General features: G+C 37.3%; 1 protein-coding gene across 1 annotated transcript; it reads left to right on the top strand.

The window, feature by feature from the left end:
• The first annotated feature begins 269 nt into the window (after positions 1–269).
• LOC106174851 (solute carrier family 2, facilitated glucose transporter member 5) lies at positions 270–12,955 on the top strand. The gene is made up of 12 exons (XM_013556561.3): positions 270–425; positions 6,741–6,839; positions 7,170–7,330; positions 7,714–7,838; positions 8,326–8,466; positions 8,677–8,814; positions 9,251–9,438; positions 9,654–9,764; positions 10,042–10,143; positions 10,520–10,595; positions 10,832–10,959; positions 11,629–12,955. Exons 1-12 carry the CDS (start codon positions 417–419, stop codon positions 11,812–11,814), a joined length of 1,464 nt encoding a protein of 487 aa, XP_013412015.2. The 5' UTR covers positions 270–416; the 3' UTR covers positions 11,815–12,955.
• The last annotated feature ends 9,362 nt before the right edge of the window (positions 12,956–22,317 follow it).

Raw genomic sequence — 22,317 nt, 5'->3', positions numbered from 1 at the left:
ATTTTTTTCTTATATATATTCTTTCCGTATTTCTGGATGTTTTTTCCCTTTTTCTGTTGATTTGGTATTTTTCTCAAAGCCTAATGATTTTTTAAATCAAAATATGATATATATTTATTGACTTAGTTATTCAACTAGAGCTTTGACAATATCTTCCTTTCAATTTGTTTGTACACTTCATTTGTGCATTTGTTCATTGGTGTAAAGAAGGGATAAATACTTGGCTCAACATACAGAGCAACCTAGCGAATCAATGATGAAATTATAGATACACGTGACGCCATAATGTTGCCCATCTGGTAGCCTCGCACTCGGGTCGGACGTGGCCTAATTCACCAAACAGGCGATTCCAGTGTACCCTTATCTCTGGAACTGAGGTATTTGACAGAAAAATCAGGAGAAGACACGACCTCAAAATGAAGGAGGTAAGACCGCATAGATATTCACACTAGACGCATTCATATCAATATTGATTACTGCGACCCGCACTGGAAGCGCTTGTACGCGTCTTTACCTTTCTCAAGGTCATATCATGCATACACACGATTTTAGTACATCCAAGAGCGTGGCACGTGTCCTTAATCTGCTAAGCAGAATGGGTCTCTTTGGAAAAAAAGCCACTCCAGTGAAGGCAGGGAGGAATGGATTGTTGTTTGGGGCAATATATATATATGGAGGTGGAAGTATGGACGGGTGTGAGGGTGGAAAATACATGTGTCTTAGGCAGTTTGCCATCGTTTTGATTTGGATAGCGGTAACCCAAATACGATGCCGTCGACAATGTGTAACCCCTTATGCGTAACACAGAAAATGCCTTCCAACTGATACCATCAAATATTTTTATTTACTTGTATTAGTGTGAATGCAGGGATGCTTAATACATTAAGTTTTTTAAAGATTCCGTTTTTTCATTAATTTACTTTAGAAGATGTTTAAAAACCTCCTCTAACTTGGTAGGAATATTTATAGTAAAAATATTTTTTCATATGTATAAACATCAGAGCTAGAACCGATTGTTTCATTTCATGATTAACAACGAAAGAACTTTACCCAAGTTAGTACTTTACCCGGGTAAGGAAACGTCTACCACGACCATATGTAACGTAGTTACAAAGTACACAATGGATAAAAAGAGAACAAAAACAAAATAATTTGGCCTCCTCCCAGGAGCAAACTCTGTTGTGGACCAAAATCATTATTGCATATTATTCGCGTACTGCAAGCTTTTGAAATTTTTCAGATGGTTTATTTCATTTCTTAATCAGCTTTTGTACAAGTAATAAGAATATGGTTAAAATTAAAGAAAAAAAAGGTCATGGCCTTTAATAGCTAGATATGTTGCATAGGTAAGCGAGGGGAAACAAGCATGGGGGAGGGGAATCTCGATAATGTTACATATATTATGCTATTATGAAGAAAACACATGTCTGTACATGGTTAACTGCAATCTTTGCTTGGTTGCATCAATCATTTATGGGTTGCTCACATTTCGCTGGTGGATCAAGGAGGGGGTAGCTTTCAGGCCTCTTTTAATTCTCCCGGCAGATATGAAACAAATATGAAAACGTCTTGTAATTTTACTACGATGCACTGTTGTGTATTTAGGGGGCAGAATAAAAATTGCCTGGCATGGTGTCGGTGCGTTCGTCGTTACAGTTCTTAATAAATATTTTACGAGGGAGGGGGGGGGGGGGGCAAGGGGGTACACATGAAGATGAAGGTGGAGGGGGGGCACGCACCTGTTGTGCCTTCCACCTCATACCTGAAGTCTCTGCATATGTCTTACATCGCTCTATTTGATGGCTATTCGGATCAAAGACAACATTTTATACAATGTACATTCAATGTATATGCATATGCACTGTACGCAATGCTTCGACTTTCTGTTATTTTTGCCAATAAAATATGACGTCGAAGAAACTGGAAAAATATTAAAGCACAATAAAAGACAAAGCACAAAAAATACGAGCATGATTTGCTTCCAGATAATAATTAATTGTAATAAACCCAATCGTTTTGATTTTAAGATGAGAATATTATTACGTAACACTGGGAACTCCTGCTACCAGTAGCTGCGCTATCAGCTGTTAATCATTGTTTAACCGACTCACGTCTGAAAGAGATATTTCTTGTTGTTATTCTACCTACCTCGCTCCACGTACCAACCTTTGGTTTGTTTACACACACTCTGGTGATTGCGTAACGTACACGGAGTGGAAGGTTTTCCCCGCAGGAACATTGCTAAAAAAACGCCATTGTTCTCCCCTGTCTGAGGATACTGCCGACGAGATCGAGCCAGATCACCCTAGGAGTCTGCTCTTTGTTCACTACCTCTCCCCATTCTTTTTTTCTTTCTTTTTTTTTTTTTTTTGCTATTAAAAACAATTATACTTAAAAATGTACCCACTCATGCACATGCCTTAATGGACATGCAGACTGACGATAGAAATAACGTAGCTACTATAGCACAAGTATTAAAGTAGACAGTTGTCTTTTGCCAAATAATACATTAAATTTGACAAAATATTTGATGTAAAATGGATTTATATAAAAATGGATCATCAATAAGAATGGCAAAGAGAAGCCTACTTTTCACTCTTGAAATGAATGATAAAATTGTTACAAAAGAACAATCATTAGTGTCGGTATTCGTGATTTTAAGAACAGCCACCAAAACTCAACTCATCGACAGTGAGACGGAAAATGAACTTTGACAATGTTCTTGATTGCATAGGGTTATTTACTTTTTTGTTTTTGTGGTCTTATCTCAATGCAGTTCATTATCTTGATTTCCCTCTTTACTACACGTATCAACCATTGTTCTTTGACAAATATTTTCTTACTGTACAGAAAAAAATAACGAGAGGAGAGAGGCAGCTGGAAAGGCATAAGTTTCGTGACCAACTGCATCCCGCCGGTTTTATTATAGGCGCTCTAAAAGGAATGTTTTGATTTTTTAGATGGAAGCAATCTCTAGTCGACGCAAGTTTGTTAAACAGAAATTATTCCTCTAAATGGTGTATGGCAAGATGTAACTATAGCCTAACTAGCATAAGTATCGATTGTTTAAAATCACAACGGCAGCTGTGTCACGAACTCCGATTAAAGCATTAAGTCCCTTGGGTGACAGTGAAGCTTAGAGCCGTTCACCAAATTCTCTTTTGCTTCACATCAATATGGAAATGCTTTGATTTGAAAATCACAAGGCACATACATCTAGATGGAATAGATTGCGGACAATGAAATTGTATAGACAGGCATACTAAGTGTAAGAAAACACGAAAATCGAACCACCATCTGTATGCCAGCATGCTGTTGCACATTTTTGTGAGAGCGAGTGAATGATGGAATTTGGCCTCAGTGTTGCCTTTCGCCGGGCCATCCATGCCCTGACAAGCGCCTTTTTGTTGCAAAAGTTTCACTTGCCATGGGCAGTGCAGTTACGTGTGAAAAGTATGTAGAATAGATGTAGTAATTTTACAAACAATCCATTAAATTTTTTGGTTAAATGACTGCAATTCATATCTGACACTGGGTGTCTGTAAAGAAATTAAACCATGAATACCTATCCTAACACGGTTTTACATCAGTCTGTGTTGTGGAGGCCGAGAGCGGTGGGGCTCTGTATGGCATTTTCATTTATGCAGTTATAGTTGATATATGGTTGCTGTGAAGGGAGATGATACATGTTCTCCGCGAGCATTGCCCGCGAAAGCTTCTCCAGTATGCTTAGATCTGAAATTAATAGACTGCAGCTGCGAGGGACTCACCTGTGTAGCGAGGCGTGGCTTAAGAAGGTGTTACATGTGTCTTTAACTTTGATTGGCACACACGTCGCGTGACCTTTGAAGGCGTTGTCTTTATGCTGAAATGAGATTGGATAGGTGAAAATGACACACCCTCAGTAGGGCGGGGTTTTATTTGATTGGCAGACTCAACGTGGAACATCAATCAGGGATTGAGTAGCCATTGAAGGCGTTTTCTATATGCTGAGAATCCGATTGGATAGCTGCATATGACGTTCCTCTAAGGGCGGGGTTCATCAGTGACGCCGATAGCTTGATTAGCTTCAATATTACAGGCAACCTGTACTTCCGATTTCATGCTTAAACAGCAATTAGAGTCACTGCTAGAGTATGAATGTGGTTTTATATCATTTTCAGTGTAAGTGCTAAATTCACTTCATGTGAAGAAAATGGTTTCTAAAACAAACAGTGCGAAAACAATGTATATTTTCATTTGAGCAATTTCATATGAAAAACCATTTCTGCCCTAGCGATTTTGATAGAGGGGTGGGGGGTGGGGGGTAAGACATTCCTCTGTAATACCCATAAGAATATTTCATTCATTGTGTTTAATAAAGGAAATGATATAATGAAAATATCACAGTTGTAATGTTTATTAACCAAATTTTCATTGATGTTTATGTAGTCACTTTTATAATTTGACGTTTCGATTGTTTTCCACACTAACACTGCTCCTACACGTATAATAGCAGTTAAGTTAGCAGAGCACTGTACATTCTAACATTAATTAAAACAATTATCGTATGTCTGATCAAACTTTGCTTCATTTTACGTGTAAATTAACCGCCGCCAATATAATAAGATACTATAAAGTAATGAAACTGCAGATGCACAAGGTTTAAAATTAAGAGAGGTTTCAGCCATCTCAGAAAATTTTCACAATTTAGAGGCGCAAGCATCACTTATTATTCTTTGAAATATTGGTTGATTTTTATGTACAGACACAGATGTGTCTGTACATATTGCCATCACCTGCGTCTGTCGTCGCCGTCGCCGATCATGTCGCCGTCGCTGTCGCCGTCGCCGTGCACTTTCAGCGTTAACACCATAAGTGGAAGACAGTTTTACTTTTTGGCTTTATATTTACAGAGCTGACTAATATTCATAAAACGCAGGTCAAGTTCGAAAATCAGCATGATCGGGCCATTATTGTAGAATTTATGCTGTTTTTTCACTTTTTAGCATATATGCAACACTCTTAACACATTTCAAGGAAAACCGATAGGCCTGTTGTCATGAAACTCACAGGAGTAATCAGTCTTACTAAAACGCAGATCAAGTTCGAAAATCGGCATGATCGGGCCACTATTTTAGTAGTTATGCTGTTTTTTCACTTTTCAGCATATATGCAACACTGTTAACACATTTCAAGGAAAACCGATAGACCTGTTGTCATGAAACTCACAGGAGTAATCAACCTTACTAAAACGCAGGTCAAGTTCGAAAATCGGCATGATCGGGCCACCATTTTACTAGTTATGCTGTTTTTTACACTTTTCAGCATATATGCAACACTGTAAACACAATATAAGAAAAACAGATGGGCCAATTGTCATGAAAGTCACAGGAGTGGTCAAAATGCAGGTTGAGTTCGTAAATCAGCATAATCGTGCCATTATTTTAGAAGGTATGCTGTTTTTTCACATTTCCTCAGATTCAATTTTTAGGCATGTTAACAGTCTCATTATTAAACTAATAAGATACGTGAAAGTGTTTGTTTGACATTTCCTGCATCTTTACAACATTGTTAGTTGATTTTGTAAAAATGATGGTAAACATGTTATCGTGTATTGTGTAATAAAGTTTCAAAAATGGAAATAAACTCATATCATTGCAATTTGTCAGATTCAATCATTCACTATGTTCAGAATCTCAGAATGGAAGAAATTGGACATTTAACACTGCTCTGTTGATACTTTTCTCATCTCATCAATTTTCTTAGTTGATCATGTAAAAATGGCAGTAAACTGTTAATTTTGTTTTATGTTAAAAATTGTTAAAAATGGGGAAAAAAACATTTCAGAACAGTGCTGTCTTGTTTACATTTTGGCATTTTCAAGTTGTGACTTTGAAGTCCATGGGCCTGAAGACCTTTGCTAGTCACATTTTCTGAATATCCATGATACTAATATTTTATTATTAAGAATTGATGGTCATTATGCTGTTAAACATTATGTAACATTGCATCAAAATTTGAAAAAAAAAACCATTTTGGGCACTGCTCCCATGATTACCTTTTAAGAAAAACCATGTCACTTACTGCTCTCAAACTTACAGGAAAGAAACATGGGACTAAAATACAGTTTCAGTAGGCAATGCAATCTGCCAGATAAACAGTTTTTTTTGTGAAAATTTAATTTTTCACATATTGGCATTTTCAAGGTGTGACTTTGAAGTTCCACAGGCTTGAAGACCCAGGCTCGTCACATTTTCTGAAAATCCATGATACAAATATTTTGTTATTAAAAATTGATTGTCATTATGCTGTTAACCATTATGTAATATTGCACCAGAATAGAAGAAAACACAATTTTGGGTGCTGCTGCCATGATGACCATTATGGGAAAACCATGTTACTTATGATTGCCAAACTTTCAAAAAAGAAATACAGAACTGAAATGCAGCCTGAGTTGGAAAAGCAGTCTAATTGACTTCTTTTTCTGGAAGTTTTACATTTTCATAGTGTGAACTTGAACTCCCATGGGCCTGAAGCTTTATGCTTGTTTCACATTTTACTTACATTGGTATTACCTGTTGAGCATAATTAAAATTTGATGTTGAATTTGCAGTTTAACATAATGTACTTTTGCATCAGAATTGACAGTAGCCTATTTTGTTATTTCCTGCTTTTTGTCTGTACATTTGACAGCTTTGCTGCCTTGTTTTTTACAGTTTTGGTTGCTCGTTACATTTTATTTTTACTTTTGTCTTCAGGGTCTCACTTTTTGGTTGATGTTTTCCACGCTGGCGGCAGTTTTTGGTACCTCGCTGCTTTTTGGGTACAACATCGCCGTACTGAACACCCCCGACACGGTAAGATGATATTATTCATGATATCTCATATTAGCCTATTCTTGAGTGTTTATACAATTTTCAGGGCTAAGTGCTCCCCGCAGTCTCACTGGGCACGTTTGGCTGAGATATAGACAAAATCACGCGCTGGATTCAAGAATAAATATGGGTTTGATTTTCATGAATAATTTTCAATATAACTATTGACAACAACTGAATCTTTCGTAGTTGATGTAAAAGGCGTTGCCAGTTCGCAACTGTACATCGTAGTGCAATTTCATCGCTTTTATGGAGAAAAAAAATTGCCAGGTGAAAAATATATCAGATATCAACTATTTTGTCGCCTTACAGATCATCCAGGCGTTCTACAATCGGACTTACTATGAGCGAGGCGGAGAGTACATGGACAAGAAAGCTCTGGAACTTTTGTGGGCTGTCACCGTGGCAATTTACGTGGGCATCGGGATGATTGGGGCCTTCACCACCTCTTTCGTGGCCGATAAATTTGGAAGGTAAACTGGTGAAGAGACAGACAGAGAGAGAGAGAGAGAGAGAGAGAGAACAGAGGAAAATCGGAAATAATCATTACTATCCAAGTTTCGTAACTTCGAAACGTTCACACACTAGAGAAAACACAAAGCAAAATTTAATATTGATCTGTCCATGCAAAAGCAATCGTATCTGTTATATCACAATATAATAAAGTATGGCAGATAGAATGCAGTTTACCCTATAATAGTGCACGGCGTATATGTCTGACATGAAGCCACAATTATGGGAAAAAATATACGTACTCGCACACGCACGCACACACATGTACGCGAGCACTAATACCGGTACATGGCTTTAAATATAAGTTAATGATACCAAGTAAATTATCATTGTCTTTCTTCAGGAAAGGGGGGCTCATGTTCAACCACACGTTTGCTCTGATCGGCACGTTGTTAGAGGGTCTGTGTAAAGTCACGGCCGCACCTGAACTTCTGATTGTGGGCAGGGGCTTCGTGGGATTTAACTGCGGTAAGTGTGTACATGTGCGCGCCTATTGTGTGTGTGTGTGTTTGTGTGTGTGTGTGTGCGTGAGAGAGAGAGAAAGAGAGAGAAAGAGAGAGAGAGAGAGAGAGGAGAAAATCCGTTGAACTTCTGTGTAGCACAGAGGGTAGGGGGTGGGGGCGAGGTCGGTAGAAAAAGAAAGACTAGAAGAGAAAGGGGGGCTCCGGATCATTTAAGTTGACGAACTTCCGCTTAGGTTAACTGCATTCTACTTTCAATAACAAGATTTGAAATTAAAGAATATATTATGGTACTAATATTGTGTCTTTAAACCTGTAATACGTAATTACAGTAGACATCGGGATTCGCTTGCCATACTGGCTCACATCATGTTGCGATTATTAACTACAGTTTAGTATTACCACACTAGTATATCGTTTGTTTCAAAACCTGTTCAACCACCAGTTCAAACACACACATGTTATGTTTGGTGAAGTTCTTTATTTCTACCCAGGTATGACTGTTGGTATGGTGTCCCTGTACATCACAGAACTGGCGCCAAAAGAACTTCGTGGAGCTATTGGCGCCTGCCACCAGATGGCGACAACTATCGGCATCTCATTGGCTCAAATCCTTGGCCTCAGGGAGATGATAGGTTAGTGCAGGGGTCTGTTTCGCTAAAAGTTTTTCCTATAAATTTTTTTTTAAATTAAGTATTACTATTATTATTATTTGGGGGTTTTATGTAAAATATCGCAAAATGTCTGCCTTGTGGGCTTTTTACTTCAATTCTATATCATAGAACGTTTCCCTCTCAAAAAAAAAAAAAAAATTACTAGAAATATTTAGTGACCTGCCATTTAAGGTGGAGAAGAGCTATGGCCACTGCTAGTTGCGTTCTGCGGGATCCCGGCCCTGATCTCACTGTTGTGCCTTCCATTCTGCCCGGAGAGCCCGAGATTTCTGCTGCTGAACAAAAAAGACGAAGAGGCAGCTACAAAAGGTGAGTTCACAAGGCTAATAAATGCACCTTCTGTCGGGTTAAGACGTGATATAACAGATAAAGATGGTTACAAATATTTATTTCTTTATTTATATTGGCACATATATTAGTATAAACTAACTCCTTATAACTTTTCACCAAGACATTTCTGTGCAGAAAAAGTATGGTCCTTTTTTCGATTTGGGGAACAGACTCAATTATAAAGCTACATGTACATGTACGTTTCGAAATTCTACATTTATAACTTAGGCATCCCTTAAAACTTATATCTGTTTACGTCTGTTAGAGTTGTTTTGTTTGTTTATTGGGGCACCTTATGAAGTAATCCGCATCATTCGATATCTAAGTGCGTTTGTGCATATTTTTTTGTGTGTCTCTTTTTAAATTCCCTTTCCCGAACTTTTTGTCATTGATTTTTGTTCACATTTGTTTCCAGCGCTACAACGACTTCGTAATCATGACGACGTTTCAGCGGACATTGATGAAATGAAGGTTGAGGCAGCCGACGCAGCAAAACGGGCCAAGTTTGCCTACATTGATCTCTTCCGTCACCCTGAACTGCGCATGCCCGTTCTCATTTCCGTTATAATCCAGGTGGCGCAGCAATGGTCTGGAATAAATGCGGTAAAAAGAAATATTTTAAAGATGTTGAAATTTTTCAAAAATGACTGTATACGTGAATATATACAGTTATAAATATGCATTATGGTAATTTACAAAATGAGAGCCAAAATGGCATACAATAAGGTATATGAAAAAATATAACAATAAGCTGATACTTCATTACACGCTATCACGCTTATATATGGATGATTCAGAACATTTCCCGTCTAACGTAGGTGTTTTTCTATGCCGCTAAAATCTTCCGCAATGCCGGGGTGGACGATGATAAGGTGCCATATGCTATCATTGGAACTGGGATTATCAATGTACTCGCTACCATTGTCTCGGTCAGTTGGTCTCTCTCTCTCTCTCTCTCTCTCTCTCTCTCTCTCTCTCATACTCGCACTCACAGTTGTTTCATTTCATTTGCACGCATTATGTACACGTTTATCAATATGGAAAACGTAGGTTATATTTCATGAACAACAAAATTTTGTAGGAGTAGTTTCCATATTTTATTGTATTTCTTTTTTGCATAATTAAAAACATTATCCCAATTACCATACTATTTAACATTACGTGTATCTGATGAAACATACACAAATTGTCTCGTTCATACTTCAGATGCCACTGATAGAGCGACTAGGGCGGCGCCCTCTGTTGATCTGGCCCATGGGGTTGATGGGCATATCCTGCATCGCAATTACAATCTCCCTTAGTTTACAGGTGAGTTCACAAGACCATGCCAACATGGAAGCAACATTGCAAGGCATGCGTTAGTAAGGAGGGGGGGGGGGTGCCAATCTCTCAGAAGAATTGAACGTCGCATGTTGCCCCCCCTCCTGCCCCCCCCCCCCCCCTGACGTGCGCGGTTGAAAACATTTAAACCAGCCAAAGTGTCCCCCAATTGTCGATGGTTAATTATATTTAGACGTAACTGCCTCGTGCGTTCATCTATTCTAACAGCAATTGTTAGCGTTTTAGATATTTCATCATCTTAAAGTTTTCATCGGGCGGAAATAGCTAGCTCTGGAGCTTTACTTAAAAATTCATTGCCTAAAATCTTATAAGAATGCCTCATTGAATATATATTTTTCTTAAGGATACGTACGCCTGGATGGCATATATTAGCATCATCTTCGTGCTAGTCTATGTTATAGGATTCGCCCTTGGATTAGGTAAGTAAAGCAGGTTAACCACACTGCTAGCTGGTACAATGTATAGCAAAACTTGGCAAAAGATATAGGCGTCAATTGTGAATAATTTTTGGTGGAAAGGCGCGGTTGACAAATAATTTAAATAACTGTAAACTAGGTGATATGTACTCCTGTCACAGGCGCGTTATCAAGTTGTCCTCAATATGAGTGCCCCCATCGGTTTGTAATGATTACCGTGGCTACTGTCGTGGTTTCAGGGCCCATTCCACAGTTTGTGGTAGCTGAACTGTTCCGCCAGGAGCCGAGGGCTGCAGTCATTGGACTAGCTCAGTTTGTCAACTGGACCTGTAACTTTATCCTGGCGCTGACCTTCCCCTTTCTCCAGGTAAATTGGTACATGACTTGAGATGTAATCAAACTTAACATACCTGCATGTTACAGCTCTGGTAAATGAGCGTTAGAGTGATGTGACGGTCAGCCCGTCCATTTTGGCCTATTCACAATGAAATTATAGCGTTCTACGTATATCGATCCAACTCCGCGATGATTCTCGCTCAATGCAAACAGATTAAAACACGTCTCCTCATGTTTTCAACGTGCTCGTAAAATCATCATTTTCTTGTATTCTACGCAACGCCAAGATTAGGCGTGTTAATCTAGCCATCTGATCGCATTCATCGACAGTCCCCACGGAGTTGAATCGATCTACGTATGACGATAGTTTCACTGGGAACGAGCCCTTGGTTTGAATAGTTATTTTCTTCTTCTTCAATTCCTTATAAGCCTTTTATATTGCATTATTACAACATAATTTAATCAACCATGTACACACAAAAAGGGCCACTGATATTGTATTATAACCGCTAGTTTTAAGTGACAAAATTAATCGGCTATATTTTTATTCACGTTTGAAGACGCATCTAGGTTTTGACGCCTTATAGGAAAGCTATAGAACGCCCCTATCCAATAAGTTATCATTATTGTTGCATGTGATTTCTAAATGCTTTATATCACATGATTTTGAAGACGATTTTCTATTTGATCTTATCTTCAGGAGGGCCTGCAAGAGTACACTTTCTTACTATTCTTGGTCATCATTGTCGCGTGCATCGTCTTCTTGGCTTTCTTCTTACCGGAAACCAAGAACAAGACTTTTGAGGAAATCGCCACGCACATGCGCACTTTGGGAAAGACATCCGAAGTGCCGCCTACCAATAAGGAAGAAGAATCAAATTTATGAAAAAAGCTATTAATTGTTATAGGAAATGGATTTTATCATTGTTTTTTATTTCTTATCTGTTATTTTTTATGTACATAATCTTCTTGGGAAATATTCAATATAAAAGACAAAATTCTTTATTTAGCCCTTTTTGTTTGAGATCTCCGATTATGTGCACAACAGCATATAATCTAAAGCTCCCAGTCTTTCAACTGTGATAGGAGTACTTTTTTATATAAAAACGGATGAATCATTGCTGTCGATGTATTTTCCATAAAGCATTGATACTAGTATGTTAATTGTTGAGTAGTTGCCAATACTGTTTCTTCGGAGTTCAAACGAATGTTTTTTCTTCCATTTTATACAATTAAGAATTTATATAAAATGATCTAAAAGAATTGACGGCGGTATGATACAAAATTAGTAAAGATTCATAAGATTCGTGTTGAAGATTGCCTTATGCAAAAGATTGAAATGCTTTTATATATTAATTCCCTAGAAACAGGGTTGCAGGCATTCATCTGGCATCGAACATTCTGTCTGTTTATATTGTTTACAGTCTTTTCTTTTGATGTTTTGCCTAAAACATACTCCGTCAAAACACAACGACTTGATTTGAAGCTCTGTGAACTCAATGGAAAAGATATACTAGTGCCATAAGTTTGGTTCTTGTATGCCGTTCATTGTGCGTTGAATAAAGAGAAGGTGCATTGTGCATGTACTACACTGTAGTAGTCTTAAAGAAAGCCAACTGTTGTGTTCACAAGTTACTAAACCCTTATTTCGTGTGTGTTAGTTTTTCAAAATGCCCCTTTAACTCCGGATAAAGGTCAAAAGAACGACAGTTAAACGGTATCTCACTTTGAAAGCCTAGGTCTCTGTCTTTCCAGTGTATCCAAAGTGAAAAGAAGCGATTGGCTAAAGACATCTTTAATTGGAATAAATTCAGAAATGTATTAACTTTATTTACTTATTATTATTATTATTATTATCATTATTATTATTATGTTTATATGTTTTTGTTTATTTATTTATTTGCTTATTGATGATAAGCTGTTATAACTAAGCGGCACAGTGTGGTGTGTGAACATACTTTTTGGATATTTGTATTTTGACATATATTGGTACCATATCTTTAATAAAGTCATTTTCAATATTAAAATACATTGTGTGATAATTGCTTAGTAGAAATGTCCTATTTAAACAAAGGAAAGAAAGTTGCACAGCCCACTCCACTAATAAGATTTCAAATAATGACAGTAATATATTAATTTTCTGAAAAATAAACGACGTTTCTTCATTCATCACTGTATATAGCTTTTTTTTAAATTATATTTTTGTGAGGAAAATGTAATTTTTCATTGAATTTTAGATGAATAAAGAGCCACCGTAACACAGTCGTGGTACAAGTGGCACCAAATGGATGCATCCTTCAGTATCACAAGTAGAATGTGTTAGGTGAGATATCTGACCACGTGACCGTGAAACACATTTGAACGCATGTTTGATGCTGAGAAACGCCTTTGCTAAGTAATTATTCATTCCTTTCTTCCGTTATCATTCATTAAACGTAATTTATCTGAACAAGACACTTTTTTAAATTCTGGCAATTACGTACAGTTGTGCGTTCGGTACTGGTTAAAATATATGCCACCTGCACCTGTGACCGTAATTCGATGTTTTAGAAAATTATAAAACCTTTTGCACCTTGAGAATCTTGCAGTCGTTCTCGTGATTTGTAACGTTGCAATAGCTGTCTACATGATTGACTATTATTATCATCTAAATACTGATGGGATGGGTGTGTAGTAGTGCTGTCTAAATGAGTGTATTGACTTATAGAGTGAGTGATCGCGGGATATAAATACAGGGACTGTGAACGAAATTCCTGTCGTGCGAAAATAGCCCGTTTTATACGGCTAGGAATAATCACTCGTTGATAGCAATGAAGTACACAAACTCCGACAAACATGGACAATTTTAGATAAGAAGTAGCACCTTGAGATTTTGCTTCTTGAGTTTTCCTTTTCAAGAAATACATGTAGGTAATGGACGAAATGGGTAATGTGTCTTTTTCACGATGATGCCTGTCACTTATCAGACTCACTAAAATGTGTACCTGGTGAAGTTTCTCAATGTTATGGATAAAGAGTGTTGGGAAATGTGTTCTCTGTGAGAGGAGGGGGAAGATGTAAACAGATATACTACTCGATGTCGCAAATGTCGTTTAATTTTTCACAGAGTAAATTAATGATAAAAAGAGTAGCAATCGTTTAGGTATGGTCCTGAGTATTGGTCCAGAGAAAACAACAGCGAGAGATGGGGTGTTTTATTATTTACATGACTTGAACGATTCAACCCACACAGTGAGAGATCTGGTAGCACCATGGTGCAACAAGTGGTGAAAACGGCATAAGAATGGCACCCTGTGGGTAAAAATCCTAATACCAAGTTAACCTGCTGCAAGGTGGCTCTAAATTAATATACTGGACTGTAAATGCGCCTGTGAACTCAACCTTGGGACAAAGAATCTATCGATATGAGATTGGAAAACACTTGTTTTTATAATTAGAAAAGAGTGGGTGGGTAATCTATGGTAACATCTTTGACACATTAGACCAGACAGATTGTTCGACTTAATTGGTTTCTACTGGTTGTGGTTTGATCAATTGGTCGGGAGTCAATTGAAGAACCAAAGCGAAGCGCTCGTGGCAATTGAAATAATGACATGATTAACTAAAGCCAAGTCTGATAAATTCTACAGAGTAACACAACGATACGGTAAATAACGGTGGGTGTACAATGAGGCGTGAATCATAGATGAAAAAAAATAGAGCAAAAAGTATGGACGGTCAGATATGATATGGTATGGTGTGATTACTGTTTTCGAATATAGATTATACATGTATATACATGTAGATTATCTGTATGAGGTTCATTTTGGCAAAATGGTACTTGATTTTTTTTATTCATTTTATTTTATTTATTTGTTTATTTAATTACATTTGACCTTGGGCTGTCTCTGCAAATTTTCATATGCTTATGGTGGAGGTCTGAGTGCTGTCTAGATATTAGTTTAGATCAAATCAAGAGAAACACTCATCCGTCTGTCCAAGGTAATAAAGGAAAAGCGATTTATCAAATTTAACAGTTGGTTCGCGGGAGGTTTTCTACTTCGAGGAGCTCCTAGAAAACTGATAACGTGTGGAATTATATTTATGAATCGCCACACATTACCACCCTGAGTTTAATTTGGCGCTGTACTAATGGCAACTCAGCATTGGTGATCACCTACTTCTAACGACGCGTACGATGACATGCGAACATACGAGAAAAATCCTTCAAAATAGTATTTCGTAATGAGTGATATAATTATCAATCTATCTGAGGAAAATTAAACACCATGGAAAAAAACAACAACAACAACAACAAAAAAAAAAACAGGTGTTTGTCTTTGTTGACAACTTTACTATGGAAACCATTGGCTTGTAGTTCTTGGTACCATAGACACCATTGGTTTATAGTTCTTGGTACCATGGAAACCATTGGCTTGTAGTTCTTGGTACCATAGACACCATTGGCTTATAGTTCTTGGTACCATGGAAACAATTGGCTTGTAGTTCTTGGTACCATGGAAACCATTGGCTTGTGCGCATTATCGAGCTGAGTTCTGTAAGTGTACGAGAGACAGGGTGGGTGCTTCGTGTAAATATGTAGCCATTATCATTGAAGTAGACTTTGGATATCACATTTGTGCCTTTATCAATACAAGTACCAATCTCTGCAAGTAATAAACTACTCTGATAGACAAAATCCCTGCTATACTTTTTATTGGCACCGAGAGAGATCGTGTTAATCGCAGAACGTTTAAAGCTTTGGGCACGATACTGAAACGCAACCCTCTATTATTTAAACGATATTATTATTATTATTATTATTATTATTATTATTATTATTATTATTATTATTATTATTAACACAGTTATAATTTTCAAAATGTCTTTGCGCCGATTCCGAAATGAAATAAGAAACAAACAAACGAACAAATAAATAAATAAATAAATAAATAAATAAATAAATAAATAAATAAATAAATAAATATCGTGAGTGTCATGTTTCTCTGCGGTGATAACGTATACATCGCATGTCAAAGCTAACATATGGTTTTATACTTCCTTGCAGTGGATTGAGATTCGCTCTGTTATCACGTACTTGTCATGTGTGGACAGGGACAAGACAGCATGTAGATATCCAAACAGCATTTTCCATTTTTTGATAAGCCTATTTCAGTGTACGTCAGTTTTTACGTCATTATTTGAGGGATGGGTATTGAGCCTACCAATATATTGTGATATCATTTATTTATTTTGTTTATTCGTGAAGTTTTTAACATGAATTATTCAAGTGAATTAATCTTAAATAACCACACGACACTCTTTCGATGACAGAAAAATAATGCCTACTTTCCTTTTATCATAAAAGTACCCCAAGCTTACGCACACTATTCAACCATTACATACATTTTGCCTTGATTGTCAAATATAATTCGCATACTCCTTTTTTGACATTTATTTCGATGCTTTGCAAGATATAATCTTACGAAAACATATCCCAAGCATGTAAACAAGCCTTCATAGGAAGCTGGTGGAGCATGGATTGTACATTAAATCAATCTTCAGGACAGCTATTTAATCAATTGGAATTGGATCCTCGTTCTTTTGTTGACTGTAATTTGTACTTTAATTCCTAATGACAGTCTCCCAATGAGAAAGTCGATTTTCTTGATTCAAAACAATTATGTTAGCTCGCGGGGAGACAAGGCCGTTATCACTGCGCTCTGCGAAATAAATGCAGCTCATTTTAAATTGGAGATAAGCATGGCGCGGATCTACGTACGCCTGCCTTGATGAGGTGAATTCCGTCGGTTTTATTAGAATGAGATGATTTTTTTTCTTCAGTCAGCAGTTAATATTGAGTTTTTACCACCAATATTTCGATGTCTATCAGGACATCTTCAGGGAATGAGGCTATCCAGGTGAATAGCCTCTATTCAGGAGATATACTTGCCTCCCCCCCATCTCAATATTAGCTGTTGACTGAAGAAAAAATCATCTCATTCTTATAACTTAACACAGCTGATGAACTCTTCTCTGACGTAGGTTTTATTAGAAACGAATATTGGAATCAGGCGTGCCAGGGTAATAAAGATAAGGGCAGAACTTTAAACACCAAAACTTGTTTTCTGGCGATTGACACAATATAACTTTTCAATAAGAGATACCATGAATATAGGGGAACTATGTAAATCTTAACAAAGAGAACAAGATCTGTACTTTATCAAATTGGCTTAAATCGTTTGCCCGCATGTAAGAACGTGTCAGATTGCATGGGAACACATGCGGCTATATCAAACTGCGGACTAGCCATTTTGATAACACTTAAAAGATTTTGATTGTGAGTTATGTATAATTTTTAGGTACCGAAACAGAGTTTCTTTAATTAGCTTACTGAGCACTACACCATGTCATACCAGGCAGCAAACGCATGTTTCTGACGTTTCCGCTTATTGGCGGAGGTAGTTTCCAGCATTCTCTGAATTGATGGCACTCAGCACATATCAGTGATGTAAAGGCTGGTACAATTATTATTTGACGAGACCCCATGGTGGTGTTTACCTTGGTGTACACAGAGCCCCATGAAACTTTATCGTTTCACACTGTAGCCCCTGAATCTCTACCCTCTGACAACTCGGTCAAATTATTGTATCTGGCTTTGCTTTAATTATGTAAACTATATGAGCGGGTACTACCCCCCCCCCCCCCCTCCCCGGGCGTCCAGCACTAATCGGTAAAGGATAATACTAGTGTCGCATGAAATGACACCTTAGGACGTCTACCTAAAGGGCTCCTTGTTCATTTCACACTGTATACGTGTGCTCACTTATTGTAGATATCATTTCAATTTGTGATATACGTTCACTCGTTTATATCTAAACATTTCCCCTTGTAATTGAGATCGAGCTTTATTTGCTTGCTTGTGTTATATTTATATACACATACCGTGTCGAAACATCCGTGCTGTATAGCTTTCAGTAATTGATATTGCAACACCTGCCCACAGTTTTCCTTCTTTTCGTAACTATGAAAAACACACTGTCAGGGAAGAAATACAGAATAATGCCTGTGTGGTTTGAAGAAAACACATGCAAGACCATTTCAGATCTTCAGGTGTCTTTTATACCGGTATCACTTGAAAAGACACACGCAAGAACATTTCAGATTTTCAGATGTCTTGGATTCTGCTTCTGAAGTCAGCTGGTAATTCTTTGGTCTTGTCAATCAAGGCTGTTGTGTGGTTTCATCGTTATCGTCATTAGATAATGTTATTTGAAGAAAAAAAAAACAACTGGAACTACGCATGTCCATGCACGATAAAGTCGTTCTTATATCTCTCCTTGTTTCATATGTTGGGACACACGTAATTCAATATTGGTTACTGATAACGTGTCTCGGAGGGACGTATGTGGGAAAAGGTTGTCAAATTATAAGTGTGCTTCATCTTGTTGAGATGATTATTGAACAGCACGGTTATGCCTTAGTGCTGCCAATAGTAAAGGGGTTTTGAATCACTCCGTCATCTGACACTGTTTAGTGATTAAAGCGACGCTTGTTGGTCGAAAAGCGTTGCCCTACAATTTCTCAGAAAAGATGAGCTCGATAAATAAGACAATTATTTGTTGATATTAGTGAGTGTTGAGAAATGTTTCTCAGAAGATATGAGCTCGACATTAACATGTTAGACATTTATTGGTTTTCATAAGTGCGTGAAGAAATTTAAAAAAGGCACGTCACCCTAAAAGTTGTTTTTACTTACTAGTTGATATTTAAGATTTACATTTGAAAGGCAGCATTTTAACAATTTATTCAAATCTCAGATATAGTGTCCCTTATCCTCGAATTGACTAACAGTGGCTAAAATCATGCGTCTAGAATCTATTTTGCAGTTCTAAGCATTGCTGCACTGCATTCAAAATATGATCTTCAGAATGTTGCCATACAGTCATTATATTATTGTTATTTGGTATTCTTCTTGGCTGGCTATTTATGGTGATTGACAAAAAAGTTGTTTTTAAAATACACTTTTGTGCGTTACTTTATATTTTGCAGGTAAATATGTTGAAAATGGATAATAAAGTTATCAAAGCAACTCAAAAAAAAATTTATAATTCAAAGCAACTGGAAAAGACTTGATGAGATTATTTTTGCATCATATTCAATTCATCTTTTTACAACATTATACAGTGTCCTGGACTTGATCAACAAGATATTATTCACAACGTGCAGAACATCTGTTATCGCGTCATTAACATACATGCACGTTGATATCGACAATGTAATAACGTCATCTGGACAAAAGAAAAGTTGAATATGAGCTATTTACATTTATAACATTTGCGTATATGTTTTGCCCAACCAGATTCAATTATTGGTACGGATCTCTCTCTCTCTTTCTCTCTCTCTCTCTCTCTCTCTCTCTATCTCTATCTCTATTCCTTGCCTTCACCACTCACTCTTTTCATCTCCCCTTCTCTATCTCTCCCCCTCTCTCCCATCTCTCTCACTCTCTTTTTCTTTCTCGCACGCGTGTTTGTGTAATATCTACTGGCCAGACCAGTTTTTCACAGTCCATCCAGCCCTATCTGCATAATAAGCAAGCTGAAACGTGCAGAAGGGCTTGAAAAGCGCTAAGCACACGCCGAGTGTGTGGCGCATGTAATTGACAGAGAAATGAGGACAGAGCAGCAGGCGTTTTCTCCTTGTTTCTTTGTTTGTTTGTTTCATTCTTTCTTTCACTCTTTTTTCTCCTTCTCATCCTTTCCTTTTTTCTATCTTGCTTTCTCCGTTTCTTTCCTTTCTTTTTCTTTATTTCTCTCTTTCTTTCTTTATTTCATCTGTTTGTTTGTGCATGTAACGTATCCAGTTACAGTATATCAATATAATTTACAGAAACAACCGCTTTAGATGACTAGGAAGTTTTCTTTGGCGGAAAGCGACCAATATGTCAGTCTACCTCCCGCTGTTATTAATTCTGTCAGTTATTTGTATGCTAATGATGGCTTTAGCCGGCTTTATAATTATGGCACCAGTCAGAAACATTTCAATGCATCAAGTCTGTTTCTGAATGATATACGGGACTGACTTTTGGATCAATATTCCCACTGGTTTCTTTGGTCATCGTTGGATTCCTTTAAAAACCATAGTTTTCTCTGTAGTCTGGACGTTATGCCTGAAAAGAGGTTAATAAAGTCAATGATTTTATCTCCCCTTCAACTCAAATTTAGTTTGAATTCTCATTGTGATACTACAGGCGATATGGGATCATTTCAAGACGGCCGTCCTCGAAAAACGGTGGATCGTAACACTGCCAGAGGGCCGCACTTCTCAGTGAAAGGTACGAAAAATAAACATATGCGCTGACTTGCCTATGTGTACTTTTGGCTGGCAATCACTTAAAATTCTGAGTAATTAAAGCACAAAGTGGAGACTATCCTGGTAATGTTATTATACTGTAAGCATTCTTAATCGCTCGGCTAAGGATGAAAAATAATTTAATGCCGATATTTAAAACGCGGATTGCTTTTCATAGTCACGTTTTAAATGTGTTTTATTGGCATCTTCCATAGATATCATACATAACGAAGCTTTAAAAATTCTGTCCGTTTTCCGGAAGACCCAGAAGACGGCCTCCATCCACTCCTGTCATATAAGTATGAAAGTAAACACACCATGCTCATTAAGAGGTGAATGTTTATTTCACATATTCAGTAGCACGGGTATAGATACATGTAGGGAGACCTGGGCTAGTTGGACCCCGGGGTAAGTTGGACCTCCATCAATTTATGACTAAGTAACTATGGGGAAAATAATAGATCACATCATTTTGTAAAGTGACCGTATCCAATAGTGCTAAGAAAGCATCGGCAGTGAGTCCAAATGAAATAATTTAGCATCTTAAAGTAACTTTATTAAAGAGACTTGATGTGGGGATGGGGGGGGGGGGGGGGGGGTCAACTTACCCCGGGGTCCAACTAGCCCCGGTCTCCCCTACTGTTCAAGTTTGAATTAATCATTTATTTTATGCTATTTCAATTATTACAATTATCAATAGGATTATTCCCAAGTTCCTATGTTCTGTGCCTGACAATATGGATTTCACATTGATTTTTATATGATATTCTGCTTTGAAAGACATATATCCCTCCCTTATTTAAACAACAACGTTACATAGGATTTTTTGGGGGTCAAAGTATAATGAAGCAAGTATTTTTTAGGATAAAATGCCAAAATCATTGTAAAACAGTGGCATTCATTTTCATGTAAACAAGTTTGAGGTGCAAAACTGGACAAGTTCGTCATCACAGCGGCTTAGGACTAACGTCATAAGAAATCAATTCAATTGGCTCGTCTAGTGTTTCCTTGGTTCTGAATTATCCAGATGGAAAAAAAATAAGGCGAAACGATCAAATGCGCCCTTACATCTATGTTCAACTAGAATCATGCCTCGGGCTCTGCCTCTAGCCTCGCCTAGCTCGTTAGGATCTGCAGTACATAGTGTCGCAGTAGACGTCCTTCATTTATTCGAGACTTGATCAAGAGATCAAGGAAGAGGGAAATTGAACGACTGGTGCGGGGATCCAGCAATCAAGATGGGAAGCAGACACACTCATCTACCAAGGTAACGGTATATTTCAACAATAAACAGTATTAAGTATTAAGTTAAGCAGCTCTAGGGTGGGAAATGAGATTCGAAGTATTATTTAATAATGCGCAACCAGTCGTTGCTGGAAGCTTTAAGAACCCCACTGTCATCGTGTCTGAAGGCCAAGGAAATCTTGCCTAAGTTATATAACCTGACCACATGTAAGCTGACCCAGGTGAGATTCCAATTGCTTCTGGTGTGGCTTCTGATGATAATGGGAAGATTATTCTTCTATTTTTGGTAACACAGTTGTAGCTGTTATAAAATTCTTGTAAATAAGTCTGAGTCGGTATATCATGACAAGTAATTACTAAATCGCTGTCACCAAAACAAAAATATATTGGGATATTATTGACAGAATTTATTTATCTTTAACACCGGTTTCAGGGCCTCCCAAATAATGTATACTTACTGTGTAAAAAGTAATTTTGAAGTTTTTATCAGTTAATAGATCACTTACCAAAGCAGTATTGTCATCATTGTGTCAATTTTTTTTTCTTTAATGATGTTGTTCAGTTTTTGTCAATCAAAAAAGTGAACTTGGGCTTTTAATCAATTGTTTTTTGGCTATACATGTAGCCATAGCGACAGTCATTACCTTGGTGTACAAATTTAAGTGTTTTAGTTGCCATGCCAGAGAGTGAAATAAAAAGATATATGATAGATAAACATTAACATGTATTGTATTAAGCAGTAACAAACTGCTCACATACGCACTAATAACACGCGACATGTGTGTTAGTATTTATTCACGAAACATCATTA

The sequence above is a fragment of the Lingula anatina genome, chromosome 9 (genome assembly GCF_051362555.1).
Source record: "Lingula anatina isolate TDL-2025a chromosome 9, LinAna3.0, whole genome shotgun sequence".
Lineage (NCBI taxonomy): Eukaryota > Metazoa > Brachiopoda > Lingulata > Lingulida > Lingulidae > Lingula > Lingula anatina.
The sequence above is the reverse complement of the archived record's forward strand: the minus strand, read 5'-3'. Positions and strand labels throughout refer to the sequence as shown.

What these genes read in the sequence shown, in the direction of transcription:
- LOC106174851 (XM_013556561.3), top strand. An exon ending in AATGGTCTGGAATAAATGCG is followed by an intron (nt 9,439 to 9,653) that starts GTAAAAAGAAAT and finishes CGTCTAACGTAG; the next exon opens with GTGTTTTTCTATGCCGCTAA. An exon ending in TGACCTTCCCCTTTCTCCAG is followed by an intron (nt 10,960 to 11,628) that starts GTAAATTGGTAC and finishes TCTTATCTTCAG; the next exon opens with GAGGGCCTGCAAGAGTACAC.